The sequence below is a fragment of the Ranitomeya imitator genome, chromosome 1, assembly GCF_032444005.1.
Source record: "Ranitomeya imitator isolate aRanImi1 chromosome 1, aRanImi1.pri, whole genome shotgun sequence".
Lineage (NCBI taxonomy): Eukaryota > Metazoa > Chordata > Amphibia > Anura > Dendrobatidae > Ranitomeya > Ranitomeya imitator.
Genome location: NC_091282.1, coordinates 446,059,083 through 446,077,794, shown reverse-complemented (window position 1 = coordinate 446,077,794; position 18,712 = coordinate 446,059,083). Strand labels below are relative to the sequence as shown.

Sequence of the window (18,712 nt, the reverse complement as noted above, 5' to 3'; positions counted from 1 at the left end):
TATGTAATTAATAAAGTAATGTTAATATACCTAGGAACACTTTCTGTGGAAATGACCTAGGAGTCTGGTGACAATTTGGGGGGCTTTAAAGAACAGTTTATTGCTTGTGTATGATAAACTGTATTCTCTTTTGAGGTCTGCTTTGGATGTGTCAGCAAATTCAGCTTTTAGCATAGATGGTGGGAAGAAAAAAGATATACTGACACTTTTAACGAGCACCAAAAACTTATATCACTCTCTCTTTTACTAAACTAAATTGTTCACCTCAATAAGAAGATTAATGCCTATTTTTACAGTTTGCTCTTCTATTCCCTGTCCCTGAAGATACTGTCCATCATGTAGAGTGCATGTGTTTATGTGCAAGAAGGATTTGCTATCTGAGCAAACTGCCTTTTCCCTACAAGAGAAAGTTACGGTGTACTCAGATATAGCAGTTAAGATGCATAAAAAAACAAACCAAGCAAAACCACATTGGAAAAAAAGTATTACCATTTTTTGTCTTTTTTGTTGTGGTAACTGGTAGTGCAGTTTTACAGGTCAAACACATTTATTTGACATATCTCACTGATAAAGACTTTGAAGCCAATATCAAAACTTCCCAAAACTGCAGTAATGGCTTTTTTGATGTGGCTTTTTTAACCTCAACTCAACTGCAACATTCTGAACACACCCTTAGAAAGTAAGCAAGCATAAGGTAATGTAGTGCCTTGAACAGACGTGATCGTGAGGTGCCTATAGTTTTACTAGATGGTGGCCCGATTCTAACGCATCGGGTATTCTAGAATATGCATGTCCACGTAGTATATTGCCCAGCCATGTAGTATATTGCCCAGCCACGTAGTATATTGCCCAGCCACGTAGTATATTGCCCAGTCATGTAGTATATTGCCCAGCCACGTAGTATATTGCCCAGCCACGTAGTATATTGCCCAGTCATGTAGTATATTGCCCAGCCACGTAGTATATTGCCCAGCCATGTAGTATATTGCCCAGCCACGTAGTATATTGCCCAGTCATGTAGTATATTGCCCAGCCACGTAGTATATTGCCCAGTCACGTAGTATATTGCCCAGCCACGTAGTATATTACACAGCGACGGAGTATATACAGCAATAATGCAGAATTGATGCATACAGTACAAAATGGCAGTCTTCTTTAACGCCCGGCCACAGGCTGGACATCACAGCAGAGATCACAAGACCGACACAGGGTCCTTCAGCTGGCCCCCAGTTTTCATAGCAACCCATAGCACCCCGCGATTCTGTCGTTGGGGGAGGAGGGGCGATGGTTGACCCGGATAGCGGTACTTAAGAGGTTAACAGCAGCTGATCATTGATATTAGAAGCAGATGCCGGCTATATAATATAGTCAGTAACTTCCCTCTGTATAGCTTCTGAGCCCGTTCCAAAGTCCCTAACGTGCTCAACGACATATATACCCATAATGAAGAGTGAAAGGGTTAACCTTCATTCTGTTCCCATCAGTTTTCGTTGGCTCATGTAAACAGACCAGTAATACAGGGTCGATCGACTTGCATATAATTGATCAGTGCTAGTTAATGGTGCAAGATTTGTCCATCTAAATGCATCATTACCTTGGCTCTGATAACACAGAACAGGGAAATTATGGAACAAAAAAAGTGTAATTCAACACCTAACTTGACATTAGTTAATGGCTTGTACAATGTTAACTTATCTTCATCCTCGAGGGCTAACCTTCTGCAACAAGTAACCAAGATGGTGCGCTTTGAGTCGTGATAACCATTGTTACATCTGTATGTGCCACAAAATCTTCAGGTGCATGTGCCAAACTAAGGTCCCCCAGTATAACCTTTTTAGATAAAAATGCAAAAGCGCAATAGGGTCTTATTCAAGTAGTAAAGATGGATCAATACATGATTATGTTCACCTTATTGGGTTGTATAAGACACAACCACTAAAAATGCATAGATTCCAGCTGCTTCAGCTTTCAGAGAATTGGAAGTATCGTGCTCTGCTGGAGAAATGACTAGCCAAGATGGAATATGGAATGTTGGTTTATTGTCAACGCGTTTCAGAGTCACTCCAACTCCTTCTTCAGGACACCCACAAATGGTAACATCAGAATCATTTCAGAATAACCTTTTGGTACATGCTGGCCAGTGTATGTATTAATATACAGTATGTCCAGGCTCAGACTGGCCCATAGGGTAACAGGGGAATCTCCCGGTGGGCCCCTGTGCAGATCTGGGCCCCCAACCCCACTATATGGGCATTATTTGGCATAATTCAATTGATTCACTCTATACATAAAAAAGCAGCATCTCATCATTCATTAACCACGCTAACCAGTTTATTATTAAATAGAGATATAGGTAAATTTGTGAACAAGGGTATAGTCCGGTTCACTATGTATTGATTTAGGCCTTCGCCGGATTTTTTTGGAGAGTCTGAAAACTATACATTTTTGGAAAGGTTATAGTATAAGCAATACGAAAAACAATGTTTCCATTTGCCCCGAGTCCCACGTGACCGCCATATTGGATTTTACAAAATGGCTGACGTAAAACCAATTTTCGTTAATATCTCAGCTTATAAATAACATAAAAATAAAATTTGACAGCTAAACATACATTTTAGGGCTAAGAAATGCAATATTACTAGTTGCAGATGTGTTTTAGATATTTACTACAGCAGTTTTTTATAATTAATTAGTATTGACATAATAATACATAATGACAGGAATCACATGTTTTTTTTTCCTTTTATTACAGGAGTTGAACATGACAGACAAACCACAAGCTACTGAAGTCACTTGTGAAGGTGAGGCACCTATCAACTGGAAGCTATGTATGCTCTGTCAGTCTTCCAATGGCAATGAGAAGTTGGTGCAAAATCCTCGGATACAGTCTTACCAGCGCGTTTTGGACATAGTAGCAGAGAGGGCAAGTTTACAAGATGGCAACTATGTTGATATCCATCGACGGATTAGCAACAGGAAAGACACAATCGCTACACATCAGGCAGTCTACCATCGAAGTTGTTACACAAATGCAATTAACAACGACCAAATACAACGAGCCCGGGACCGTTATGCACATGCATTAGCTACTGGTAGCCACATTACCAAGAAACGAGGATTAAAAAGAGGACGTGCTGAAATGGACGAATCAGGTTCATTAACATCTGACTCTTCATCACCATTCACGAGGTCACATACATGGCCACTGGATAAGGAAAAATGTTTCTTTTGTCAGAACGATGAGAATGAGAAGCTTTATAATGTGAGGACAGTCAACGCAGGGAAATCGTTGAAACAAGCTATTGAAACATCAGATAATTTAACACTGAAAACAAGACTGAACACATGCATTGCACCAGGGGATGCACATTCTATTGACGTCCGGTACCACAAAAGCTGTTGGACAAAGCATGTTTTTCATGGACAACGAGAACGTAGTACCAACAGAACAGACCACAAAGAACCCTTATTACAACGTGCAAGTCTGCTAGAGTTGATAAACCTAGTGGATATTCAAACACAGAACCAATCATATCTATCTATACAAGATATCGAAACCACTTATTTGAATATGCTTGGTATAGAAGGCGTAGAAAATCACAAACCTACATTCACTAGAAAGTGGCTCAAAGAAATTATAATGAATGCCTTGCCACATCTGAAATCCTGTCTTTCAAAAAACAGAAGGGAATCAGCAGTTCTTTATTCACCAGAAGCCTGTGAGGAAATCATGGTTAATTCTGCAATGGAATGTCGTAGTGATGATGCAGACAACATGCAGACAATCTACAAAGCAGCACAGTTAATTAGGAAAAGCATTGCTAATTTTACAACGGAAGTCAATGATAAAAACACCATAACGGTCACTAGTGACATAAACGACGTTCCAGCAGAATTATATTCCGCTATCCGTTGGATCATAACAGGGCCGATTGACAGCCTTGAAACTCAAAGAAGGACCAAAATTGTTGACCGAGCAGCACTCACTATGAGTCAGAACATCATGTATGAATTCAAATCAAAAGCTTTCGACTGAAAAAGAAGTGAGCAAAACTATGTTGTCAACGCTTGCTACCTTCGTATGTTTTGCTTACTCTCCAAAAGGCATTTTTATTAAGAATATTCCCGAACTGCGATGGCATCTATTTTGCAAGCATATGGCAGAAAGTGACAGGTTACCTCCTACACTCGGAGCTCTAAAACAACATGTCCTCAGAGTCCATATCCAAGCCAGAGTGTGGGGACAAGCTAACATTGCTTTGCAGGATTCTCAGCTGGATCCCGAGAAGAATGGCTATCACAAAGGGTTGGATGGACAGTTGAAACCAACCATGACAGATGTTCTTCCAGCTCCAAAAGCAATAATCGAGATGATTAGTTGTCAATGCAAACATGACTGTTCTTCTTCAAGGTGTTCGCGCCGAAAAAATAACTTATCCTGTACCGATCTTTGTCAGTGTGACAGCGAGTGTGTGAATGACGAGGACACTCAGACCAAATATGAAACTGATGATGACAGTGATGGTGGCGATATGTAAAGACACTCTGGTTGTTCAAAAGTTAAAAACATTAACTCTCTGCTTTTCGAGTTCGAAAATTTGTTCAAATATAAACCGATACAATTTGTAGTCGTATATAGAGTATTTATTTGGATACCACTGCATTTCTTAGTACTCAAAATGTATGTTTAGCTGTCAAAATTTAAGTTTTACGTTACTTACAAGCTGAGATATTAACAAAAATCGATGTAAATCAGCCATTTTGTAAAATCCAAGATGGCGGCCACTTAGGACTCGGGGCAAATGGAAACATTGTTTTTCTTATTGCTTATACCATAGCCTTTCCAAAAATGTACATATTTGAAACTCTCCAGAAAATTCCGGCGAAATTACATAGTGAACCGGGCTAGTAGTGTAATATTTGTATGCAGGTGAAAAGTGGTCCCCCACAGTCAATGTAACTGGTGGGCCCTTAGCACCCCAGTCCGACACTGAGTATGTTGGTATATTTTATGCATACCATTTGATTGTACTTTAAGAGGTTGTCTGAAAAAAGAATTAGCTAAAGAGCATGAAATTTACTAAAATAAAAAATAGCAATTTCTTACCACTGCCAATGCTCTGGTGGTCCCTGCCAGCCTTTATTTACTTTTCTGCAGTGGTGACCTACCCTACACATCTATGTGACTGCTGCAGCCAATCACTGTTCTCAGTGACTCATGCAATAAGTACTGAACTCACCGCTGAGAGTACTCAAAGTACACATGGGACTGATGGGGACCACTGGAGCCGCAACGCTGGAGCTGGGAGATTTAACTCGTCAATTACAGCTACTTTTCCCTGCTTGTAAACTCTTTTTGTAAATCCTAGAATGATCCATTTTTCAGTGCATATCTTTTCTACCTACAAATAATGAGGACCCTCGAATGTCTGGGGCTGGCAGAGGCGCAAATTGGAATAAAATCATATTGGAAGGTCTCGGGCCATGTTCACATGGTAGTTTGATACGCGGCTTTAATGGATTCAGTAGAAAAAAAAAGCAATGTAAAAAAACACTAACTAAAGTTTCTGTTGTTAGTCGGGTCAGTTTAAAAGAGCACCTTTGGTTTCCATTTTGCATGCCTTGGCATCCATATTTGCTCTGTTGTTCTGCGTGTCTTGGAACACCTGAGCAGGCGCAGCAGAGTGCGAAAACACAAATCACTTGTATGGATGATGTAACAGATGACCAGCCTTCAGGATCTGATTTCCATAGACTGTTATGAGGAAATAAATGGAAGTGTCGGTTTTATGTGTTGTTTTTTTCTTTCATGAAAAAAGTTATACAGACTCCCAAAAAATGGATACCACATAGAACGGATGCAAATAAATGACATTTTAAGAAACATAAAACCGATGCAAATGAATGGTTGCTGTAACTAAATGTTCTATTTCCCTTTTTATGCTCCTCAAATGGATCATAAAAACAGGAAGAAATGGACTAAACAAGGCTATCTGTATATTACATTATCTATCTATCATCTATCTATCCCATATCTATTATCTATCTATCTAATATCTATCTATCTAGTTAATAGTCTATCCCATATCTATTTATCTATCTATCTAATATCTATCATCAATCTATCTATCTATTATCTATATTTGTGTCTAATCAGCTCTATATATTTCTAATATTGCAAACATAGAGCTCCAATACAATAAGAGCAGTCTAACTCCTATATGCGCAGGTGACATTTGTACTGGTTACACTGCTATTTGTACTCATGACCGCTATCTGCACTGATGATACTTGCAATCTGCACTGATGACACTGCTATTTGTACTGGTGACACTCCAATCTGTACTGATTACACTCCTATCTGCACTGATGACACTGCTATCTCTACTGGTTACATTGCTATCTGTAGTGGTCATGGTCACATGTCTATCTACTGTGTACACAGGTGACATTGCCGTCTGCACAGGTGACAATCTTGACACTGCTATGTGTACTGATACTATATGCACTGACCAATGACACTGCCATCTCTACTAGTGCCACTGCTATTTGTACTGGTGATGGTAACACTTCTTATTTGTACTGGTGACATGGCTATCTGTACTGGTGACACTGATATCTGTACTGGTGACATTGCTATGTGCACTGGTAACACTGCTGTTTGCACAGGTGACACTGCTATCTGTACTGGAGACACTGCTATGTGCACTGGTAACACTGCTGTTTGCACAGGTGACACTGCTATCTGTACTGATGACACTGCTATCTGTACTGGTGACACTGCTATCTGTACTGGTGACACTGCTATCTGTACTGGATATACTGTTATTTGCACTGGTAATACTGGTGACACTGCTATCTGTACTGGTGACACTGCTATCTGTACTGGATATACTGTTATTTGCACTGGTAATACTGGTGACACTGCTATCTGTACTGGTGACACTGCCATCTGTACTGGTGACACTGCTATCTGTACTGGATATACTGTTATTTGCACTGGTAATACTGGTGACACTGCTATCTGTACTGGTGACACTGCTATCTGTACTGGTGACACTGCTATGTGCACTGGTAACACTGCTGTTTGCACAGGCGACACTGCTATCTGTACTGGTGACACTGCTATCTGTACTGGTAAACTGCTGTTTGCACAGGTAACACTGCTATCTGTCCTGGTAACACTGCTATCTGTACTGGTGACACCGCTATCTGTACTGGTGACACTGCTACCTGTACTGATAACACTGCAGTTTACACAGGTGACATTGCTATCTGTACTAGAGACACTGCTTTGTGCACTGGTAATACTGCTGTTTGCACAGGTGACACTGCTATCTGTACTGGTGACACTGCTATGTGCACTGGTAACACTGCTATCTGTACTGGTGACACTGCTATGTGCACTGGTGACACTGCTGTTTGCACAGGTGACACTGCTATCTGTACTGGTGACACTGCTATGTGCACTGGTAACACTGCTGTTTGCACTGGTAACACTGCTATCTGTACTGGCAACACTGCTATCTGTACTGGTGACACTGCTATGTGCACTGGTAATACTGCTGATTGCACTGGTAACACTGCTATCTGTACTGGCAACACTGCTATCTGTACTGGTGACACTGTTATGTGCACTGGTAATACTGCTGTTTGCACAGGTGACACTGCTATCTGTATTGGTGACACTGCTATCTGTATTGGTGACACTGCTATCTGTACTGGTAACACTGCTATGTGCACTGGTAACACTGCTGTTTGCACAGGTGACACTGCTATCTGTACTGGTGACACTGCTATGTGCACTGGTAACACTGCTGTTTGCACTGGTAACACTGCTATCTGTACTGGCAACACTGCTATCTGTACTGGTGACACTGCTATGTGCACTGGTAATACTGCTGATTGCACTGGTGACACTGCTATCTGTACTGTTGACACTGCTATGTGCACTGGTAATACTGCGGTTTGCACTGGTAACACTGCTATCTGTACTGGCAACACTGCTATCTGTACTGGTGACACTGCTATGTGCACTGGTAATACTGCTGATTGCACTGGTGACACTGCTATCTGTACTGGTAACACTGCTATCTGTACTGGTGACACTGCTATGTGCACTGGTAACACTGCTGTTTGCACTGGTAACACTGCTATCTGTACTGGTAACACTGCTATCTGTACTAGTGACACTGCTATCTGTACTGGCAACACTGCTATCTGTACTGGTGACACTGCTATGTGCACTGGTAATACTGCTGATTGCACTGGTGACACTGCTATCTGTACTGGAGACACTGCTATGTGCACTGGTAACACTGCTGTTTGCACAGGTAACACTGCTATCTGTACTGGTAACACTGCTATCTGTACTGGTGACACTGTTATGTGCACTGGTAATACTGCTGTTTGCACAGGTGACACTGCTATATCTGTATTGGTAACACTGCTATCTGTACTGGTGACACTGCTATCTGTACTGGATATACTGTTATTTGCACTGGTAATACTGGTGACACTGCTATCTGTACTGGTGACACTGCTATCTGTACTGGATATACTGTTATTTGCACTGGTAATACTGGTGACACTGCTATCTGTACTGGTGACACTGCCATCTGTACTGGTGACACTGCTATCTGTACTGGATATACTGTTATTTGCACTGGTAATACTGGTGACACTGCTATCTGTACTGGTGACACTGCTATCTGTACTGGTGACACTGCTATGTGCACTGGTAACACTGCTGTTTGCACAGGCGACACTGCTATCTGTACTGGTGACACTGCTATCTGTACTGGTAAACTGCTGTTTGCACAGGTAACACTGCTATCTGTCCTGGTAACACTGCTATCTGTACTGGTGACACCGCTATCTGTACTGGTGACACTGCTACCTGTACTGATAACACTGCAGTTTACACAGGTGACATTGCTATCTGTACTAGAGACACTGCTTTGTGCACTGGTAATACTGCTGTTTGCACAGGTGACACTGCTATCTGTACTGGTGACACTGCTATGTGCACTGGTAACACTGCTATCTGTACTGGTGACACTGCTATGTGCACTGGTGACACTGCTGTTTGCACAGGTGACACTGCTATCTGTACTGGTGACACTGCTATGTGCACTGGTAACACTGCTGTTTGCACTGGTAACACTGCTATCTGTACTGGCAACACTGCTATCTGTACTGGTGACACTGCTATGTGCACTGGTAATACTGCTGTTTGCACTGGTAACACTGCTATCTGTACTGGCAACACTGCTATCTGTACTGGTGACACTGTTATGTGCACTGGTAATACTGCTGTTTGCACAGGTGACACTGCTATCTGTATTGGTGACACTGCTATCTGTATTGGTGACACTGCTATCTGTACTGGTAACACTGCTATGTGCACTGGTAACACTGCTGTTTGCACAGGTGACACTGCTATCTGTACTGGTGACACTGCTATGTGCACTGGTAACACTGCTGTTTGCACTGGTAACACTGCTATCTGTACTGGCAACACTGCTATCTGTACTGGTGACACTGCTATGTGCACTGGTAATACTGCTGATTGCACTGGTGACACTGCTATCTGTACTGTTGACACTGCTATGTGCACTGGTAATACTGCGGTTTGCACTGGTAACACTGCTATCTGTACTGGCAACACTGCTATCTGTACTGGTGACACTGCTATGTGCACTGGTAATACTGCTGATTGCACTGGTGACACTGCTATCTGTACTGGTAACACTGCTATCTGTACTGGTGACACTGCTATGTGCACTGGTAACACTGCTGTTTGCACTGGTAACACTGCTATCTGTACTGGTAACACTGCTATCTGTACTAGTGACACTGCTATCTGTACTGGCAACACTGCTATCTGTACTGGTGACACTGCTATGTGCACTGGTAATACTGCTGATTGCACTGGTGACACTGCTATCTGTACTGGAGACACTGCTATGTGCACTGGTAACACTGCTGTTTGCACAGGTGACACTGCTATCTGTACTGATGACACTGCTATCTGTACTGGTGACACTGCTATCTGTACTGGTGACACTGTTATGTGCACTGGTAAACTGCTGTTTGCACAGGTAACATTGCTATCTGTACTGGTAACACTGCTATCTGTACTGGTGACACTGCTATCTGTACTGGTGACACTGTTATGTGCACTGGTAATACTGCTGTTTGCACAGGTGACACTGCTATATCTGTATTGGTGACACTGCTATCTGTACTGGTGACACTGCTATGTGCACTGGTAATACTGCTGTTTGCACAGGTGACACTGCTATCTGTACTGGTAACACTGCTATCTGTACTGGTGACACTGCTATCTGTACTGGATATACTGTTATTTGCACTGGTAATACTGGTGACACTGCTATCTGTACTGGTGACACTGCCATCTGTACTGGTGACACTGCCATCTGTACTGGATATACTGTTATTTGCACTGGTAATACTGGTGACACTGCCATCTGTACTGGTAACACTGCCATCTGTACTGGTGACACTGCTATCTGTACTGGATATACTGTTATTTGCACTGGTAATACTGGTGACACTGCTATCTGTACTGGTGACACTGCTATCTGTACTGGTGACACTGCTATGTGCACTGGTAACACTGCTATGTGCACTGGTAACACTGCTGTTTGCACAGGCGACACTGCTATCTGTACTGGTGACACTGCTATCTGTACTGGTAAACTGCTGTTTGCACAGGTAACACTGCTATCTGTCCTGGTAACACTGCTATCTGTACTGGTGACACCGCTATCTGTACTGGTGACACTGCTACCTGTACTGATAACACTGCAGTTTACACAGGTGACATTGCTATCTGTACTAGAGACACTGCTTTGTGCACTGGTAATACTGCTGTTTGCACAGGTGACACTGCTATCTGTACTGGTGACACTGCTATGTGCACTGGTGACACTGCTGTTTGCACAGGTGACACTGCTATCTGTACTGGTGACACTGTTATGTGCACTGGTAATACTGCTGTTTGCACAGGTGACACTGCTATATCTGTATTGGTAACACTGCTATCTGTACTGGTGACACTGCTATCTGTACTGGATATACTGTTATTTGCACTGGTAATACTGGTGACACTGCTATCTGTACTGGTGACACTGCTATCTGTACTGGATATACTGTTATTTGCACTGGTAATACTGGTGACACTGCTATCTGTACTGGTGACACTGCCATCTGTACTGGTGACACTGCTATCTGTACTGGATATACTGTTATTTGCACTGGTAATACTGGTGACACTGCTATCTGTACTGGTGACACTGCTATCTGTACTGGTGACACTGCTATGTGCACTGGTAACACTGCTGTTTGCACAGGCGACACTGCTATCTGTACTGGTGACACTGCTATCTGTACTGGTAAACTGCTGTTTGCACAGGTAACACTGCTATCTGTCCTGGTAACACTGCTATCTGTACTGGTGACACCGCTATCTGTACTGGTGACACTGCTACCTGTACTGATAACACTGCAGTTTACACAGGTGACATTGCTATCTGTACTAGAGACACTGCTTTGTGCACTGGTAATACTGCTGTTTGCACAGGTGACACTGCTATCTGTACTGGTGACACTGCTATGTGCACTGGTAACACTGCTATCTGTACTGGTGACACTGCTATGTGCACTGGTGACACTGCTGTTTGCACAGGTGACACTGCTATCTGTACTGGTGACACTGCTATGTGCACTGGTAACACTGCTGTTTGCACTGGTAACACTGCTATCTGTACTGGCAACACTGCTATCTGTACTGGTGACACTGCTATGTGCACTGGTAATACTGCTGTTTGCACTGGTAACACTGCTATCTGTACTGGCAACACTGCTATCTGTACTGGTGACACTGTTATGTGCACTGGTAATACTGCTGTTTGCACAGGTGACACTGCTATCTGTATTGGTGACACTGCTATCTGTATTGGTGACACTGCTATCTGTACTGGTAACACTGCTATGTGCACTGGTAACACTGCTGTTTGCACAGGTGACACTGCTATCTGTACTGGTGACACTGCTATGTGCACTGGTAACACTGCTGTTTGCACTGGTAACACTGCTATCTGTACTGGCAACACTGCTATCTGTACTGGTGACACTGCTATGTGCACTGGTAATACTGCTGATTGCACTGGTGACACTGCTATCTGTACTGTTGACACTGCTATGTGCACTGGTAATACTGCGGTTTGCACTGGTAACACTGCTATCTGTACTGGCAACACTGCTATCTGTACTGGTGACACTGCTATGTGCACTGGTAATACTGCTGATTGCACTGGTGACACTGCTATCTGTACTGGTAACACTGCTATCTGTACTGGTGACACTGCTATGTGCACTGGTAACACTGCTGTTTGCACTGGTAACACTGCTATCTGTACTGGTAACACTGCTATCTGTACTAGTGACACTGCTATCTGTACTGGCAACACTGCTATCTGTACTGGTGACACTGCTATGTGCACTGGTAATACTGCTGATTGCACTGGTGACACTGCTATCTGTACTGGAGACACTGCTATGTGCACTGGTAACACTGCTGTTTGCACAGGTGACACTGCTATCTGTACTGATGACACTGCTATCTGTACTGGTGACACTGCTATCTGTACTGGTGACACTGCTATGTGCACTGGTAAACTGCTGTTTGCACAGGTAACATTGCTATCTGTACTGGTAACACTGCTATCTGTACTGGTGACACTGTTATGTGCACTGGTAATACTGCTGTTTGCACAGGTGACACTGCTATATCTGTATTGGTGACACTGCTATCTGTACTGGTGACACTGCTATGTGCACTGGTAATACTGCTGTTTGCACAGGTGACACTGCTATCTGTACTGGTAACACTGCTATCTGTACTGGTGACACTGCTATCTGTACTGGATATACTGTTATTTGCACTGGTAATACTGGTGACACTGCTATCTGTACTGGTGACACTGCCATCTGTACTGGTGACACTGCCATCTGTACTGGATATACTGTTATTTGCACTGGTAATACTGGTGACACTGCCATCTGTACTGGTAACACTGCCATCTGTACTGGTGACACTGCTATCTGTACTGGATATACTGTTATTTGCACTGGTAATACTGGTGACACTGCTATCTGTACTGGTGACACTGCTATCTGTACTGGTGACACTGCTATGTGCACTGGTAACACTGCTATGTGCACTGGTAACACTGCTGTTTGCACAGGCGACACTGCTATCTGTACTGGTGACACTGCTATCTGTACTGGTAAACTGCTGTTTGCACAGGTAACACTGCTATCTGTCCTGGTAACACTGCTATCTGTACTGGTGACACCGCTATCTGTACTGGTGACACTGCTACCTGTACTGATAACACTGCAGTTTACACAGGTGACATTGCTATCTGTACTAGAGACACTGCTTTGTGCACTGGTAATACTGCTGTTTGCACAGGTGACACTGCTATCTGTACTGGTGACACTGCTATGTGCACTGGTGACACTGCTGTTTGCACAGGTGACACTGCTATCTGTACTGGTGACACTGTTATGTGCACTGGTAATACTGCTGTTTGCACAGGTGACACTGCTATCTGTATTGGTGACACTGCTATCTGTATTGGTGACACTGCTATCTGTACTGGTAACACTGCTATGTGCACTGGTAACACTGCTGTTTGCACAGGTGACACTGCTATCTGTACTGGTGACACTGCTATGTGCACTGGTAACACTGCTGTTTGCACTGGTAACACTGCTATCTGTACTGGCAACACTGCTATCTGTACTGGTGACACTGCTATGTGCACTGGTGACACTGCTATGTGCACAGGTGACACTGCTATCTGTACTGGTGACACTGTTATGTGCACTGGTAATACTGCTGTTTGCACAGGTGACACTGCTATCTGTACTGGTGACACTGCTATCTGTACTGGTGACACTGCTATGTGCACTGGTAACACTGCTGTTTGCACAGGCGACACTGCTATCTGTACTGGTGACACTGCTATCTGTACTGGTAAACTGCTGTTTGCACAGGTAACACTGCTATCTGTCCTAGTAACACTGCTATCTGTACTGGTGACACCACTATCTGTACTGGTGACACTGCTACCTGTACTGATAACACTGCAGTTTACACAGGTGACATTGCTATCTGTACTAGAGACACTGCTTTGTGCACTGGTAATACTGCTGTTTGCACAGGTGACACTGCTATCTGTACTGGTGACACTGCTATGTGCACTGGTAACACTGCTATCTGTACTGGTGACACTGCTATGTGCACTGGTGACACTGCTGTTTGCACAGGTGACACTGCTATCTGTATTGGTGACACTGCTATCTGTACTGGTAACACTGCTATGTGCACTGGTAACACTGCTGTTTGCACAGGTGACACTGCTATCTGTACTGGTGACACTGCTATTTGCACTGGTAACACTGCTATCTGTACTGGCAACACTGCTATCTGTACTGGTGACACTGCTATGTGCACTGGTAATACTGCTGTTTGCACTGGTAACACTGCTATCTGTACTGGCAACACTGCTATCTGTACTGGTGACACTGCTATGTGCACTGGTAATACTGCTGATTGCACTGGTGACACTGCTATCTGTACTGGTAACACTGCTGTCTGTACTGGTGACACTGCTATGTGCACTGGTAACACTGCTGTTTGCACTGGTAACACTGCTATCTGTACTGGTAACACTGCTATCTGTACTAGTGACACTGCTATCTGTACTGGTAACACTGCTATCTGTACTGGTGACACTGCTATGTGCACTGGTAATACTGCTGATTGCACTGGTGACACTGCTATCTGTACTGGTGACACTGCTATCTGTACTGGTGACACTGCCATGTGCACTGGTAACACTGCTGTTTGCACAGGTGACACTGCTATCTGTACTGGTGACACTGCTATCTGTACTGGTGACACTGCCATGTGCACTGGTAACACTGCTGTTTGCACAGGTGACACTGCTATCTGTACTGGTAACACTGCTATCTGTACTGGTGACACTGCTATGTGCACTGGTAACACTGCTGTTTGCACTGGTAACACTGCTATCTGTACTGGTAACACTGCTATCTGTACTAGTGACACTGCTATCTGTACTGGTAACACTGCTATCTGTACTGGTGACACTGCTATGTGCACTGGTATTACTGCTGATTGCACTGGTGACACTGCTATCTGTACTGGTGACACTGCTATGTGCACTGGTAACACTGCTGTTTGCACAGGTGACACTGCTATCTGTACTGGTGACACTGCTGTTTGCACTGGTAACACTGCTATCTGTACTAGTGACACTGCTATCTGTACTGGTAACACTGCTATCTGTACTGGTGACACTGCTATGTGCACTGGTAATACTGCTGATTGCACTGGTGACACTGCTATCTGTACTGGTGACACTGCTATCTGTACTGGTGACACTGCTATGTGCACTGGTAACACTGCTGTTTGCACAGGTGACACTGCCATATGTACTGGTGACACTGCTATCTGTACTAGTGACACTGCTATGTGCACTGGTAACACTGCTGTTTGCACAGGTGACACTGCTATGTGCACTGGTAACACTGCTATCTGTACTGTGACACTGCTATGTGCACTGGTAACACTGCTGTTTGCACAGGTGACACTGCTATGAGCACTGGTAACACTGCTATCTGTACTGGTGACACTGCTATGTGCACTGGTAACACTGCTATCTGTACTGGTGACACTGCTATGTGCACTGGTAACACTGCTGTTTGCACAGGTGACACTGCTATGAGCACTGGTAACACTGCTATCTGTACTGGTGACACTGCTATGTGCACTGGTAACACTGCTATCTGTACTGGTGACACTGCTATGTGCACTGGTAACACTGCTATCTGTACTGGTGACACTGCTATGTGCACTGGTAACACTGCTGTTTGCACTGGTAACACTGCTATCTGTACTGGTAACACTGCTATCTGTACTAGTGACACTGCTATCTGTACTGGTAACACTGCTATCTGTACTGGTGACACGGCTATGTGCACTGGTAACACTGCTGTTTGCACAGGTGACACTGCTATGAGCACTGGTAACACTGCTATGTGCACTGGTAACACTGCTATCTGTACTGGTGACACTGCTATGTGCACTGGTAACACTGCTGTTTGCACAGGTGACACTGCTATGAGCACTGGTAACACTGCTATCTGTACTGGTGACACTGCTATGTGCACTGGTAACACTGCTATCTGTACTGGTGACACTGCTATGTGCACTGGTAACACTGCTGTTTGCACAGGTGACACTGCTATGTGCACTGGTAACACTGCTATCTGTACTGGTGACACTGCTATGTGCACTGGTAACACTGCTATCTGTACTGGTGACACTGCTATGTGCACTGGTAACACTGCTATCTGTACTGGTGACACTGCTATGTGCACTGGTAACACTGCTGTTTGCACTGGTAACACTGCTATGTGCACTGGTAACACTGCTATCTGTACTGGTGACACTGCTATGTGCACTGGTAACACTGCTGTTTGCACTGGTAACACTGCTATGTGCACTGGTAACACTGCTATCTGTACTGGTGACACTGCTATGTGCACTGGTAACACTGCTATCTGTACTGGTGACACTGCTATGTGCACTGGTAACACTGCTGTTTGCACAGGTGACACTGCTATGAGCACTGGTAACACTGCTATCTGTACTGGTGACACTGCTATGTGCACTGGTAACACTGCTATCTGTACTGGTGACACTGCTATGTGCACTGGTAACACTGCTGTTTGCACAGGTGACACTGCTATGTGCACTGGTAACACTGCTATCTGTACTGGTGACACTGCTATGTGCACTGGTAACACTGCTGTTTGCACAGGTGACACTGCTATGAGCACTGGTAACACTGCTATCTGTACTGGTGACACTGCTATGTGCACTGGTAACACTGCTATCTGTACTGGTGACACTGCTATGTGCACTGGTAACACTGCTGTTTGCACAGGTGACACTGCTATGTGCACTGGTAACACTGCTATCTGTACTGGTGACACTGCTATGTGCACTGGTAACACTGCTATCTGTACTGGTGACACTGCTATGTGCACTGGTAACACTGCTATCTGTACTGGTGACACTGCTATGTGCACTGGTAACACTGCTGTTTGCACTGGTAACACTGCTATGTGCACTGGTAACACTGCTATCTGTACTGGTGACACTGCTATGTGCACTGGTAACACTGCTGTTTGCACTGGTAACACTGCTATGTGCACTGGTAACACTGCTATCTGTACTGGTGACACTGCTATGTGCACTGGTAACACTGCTATCTGTACTGGTGACACTGCTATGTGCACTGGTAACACTGCTGTTTGCACAGGTGACACTGCTATGAGCACTGGTAACACTGCTATCTGTACTGGTGACACTGCTATGTGCACTGGTAACACTGCTATCTGTACTGGTGACACTGCTATGTGCACTGGTAACACTGCTGTTTGCACAGGTGACACTGCTATGAGCACTGGTAACACTGCTATCTGTACTGGTGACACTGCTATGAGCACTGGTAACACTGCTATCTGTACTGGTGACACTGCTATGTGCACTGGTAACACTGCTATCTGTACTGGTGACACTGCTATGTGCACTGGTAACACTGCTGTTTGCACAGGTGACACTGCCATCTGTGTGATTCCCAGATGAAGCCCCTTCCTCTGCCCACAGGCCCTCCACAGTGCAGTATGTGGCGGCTAGAGCCGGGGGTCTGCCGTACCCGTAGACTTCTCCTCTGCAGCGCTATTAACATTCCCCTGCACGTTCAGCCAATGCAGTATGGTTATAAGGAGCGACCACCATCCAATATCTGCCAGTGATAAGCCCCCTCCCCGCCAAAGATGGAGATCCAGCGTCTCCCTCACATCACCGTGGTACGGCAGCAGACAGTATGGAGACACACACTGACCTAGGACCACGGCCACCACGGTGGTGATGAGCAGCCAGTTGTTCCTCAGGATCCTTTTGCAGTCGCAGCCTTTCCTCATCTTCTTGCCCATGGCGGCGGAGGGATGATGGAGTCTCGCTGCGAAGCTGAGTGCGGTCCCTGGGTGACTGCGGCTGGCAGGAAGGGCCGTGTGTGAGCGCTGCAGTCCGTGCTGGTAATGACGAGCACCTGTGCCCGCGGTGCCTCCCTCCTGCCAGCCCTACCTCCCAGCCTGGTCCACCTCCCTCTCCTCCAGATGAATGGCCATTGTTCGCTGTCCCGCCTCACTGTCTGCTGTGGTGAATCACTGTCATTGCCTCCTCATTCCACTGTCACTTTCCTCACTGGACTCTTCTCATAGATGAAAGTGCCATAATAGGTGGGGGTCACACAATGGTGGGCGAGTGTCACACAAGAGATGGATTCCTTGTGGTCAGGTGCTGGGAGTGGTCTTTGGCCAGTTATACCTTTCTGATCTGTGGGGGTCCGAGTCCGACCATTGGGATCAGATGCCCAACAGCGGCCTCATTTATTCTCCTTGTGGCTACTGGAACAAAATAGCGTAGCGCTAACTAGCCCTGTGAAGACTTGGGGTGGTGGTGGGGTCAGCGGGTGCTCTAGTTCTGTAGCCGAAACTACATGGTCCAGGGCTCAGCCTA

At 44.7% G+C, this 18,712-nt stretch overlaps 1 protein-coding gene across 1 annotated transcript in view; it reads right to left on the bottom strand.

Annotated features, from left to right (window-relative positions):
- The window catches only part of SLC1A1 (solute carrier family 1 member 1), a 104,588-nt gene extending 86,172 nt beyond the window's left edge, over positions 1 to 18,416 (bottom strand). The window contains exon 1 of the mRNA XM_069764185.1: positions 18,036 to 18,416. Coding sequence (XP_069620286.1) covers positions 18,036 to 18,126 — 91 coding nt within the window. The 5' untranslated portion in view covers positions 18,127 to 18,416. The remainder of the gene's footprint in view (positions 1 to 18,035) is intronic.
- Positions 18,417 to 18,712: the final 296 nt, after the last annotated feature.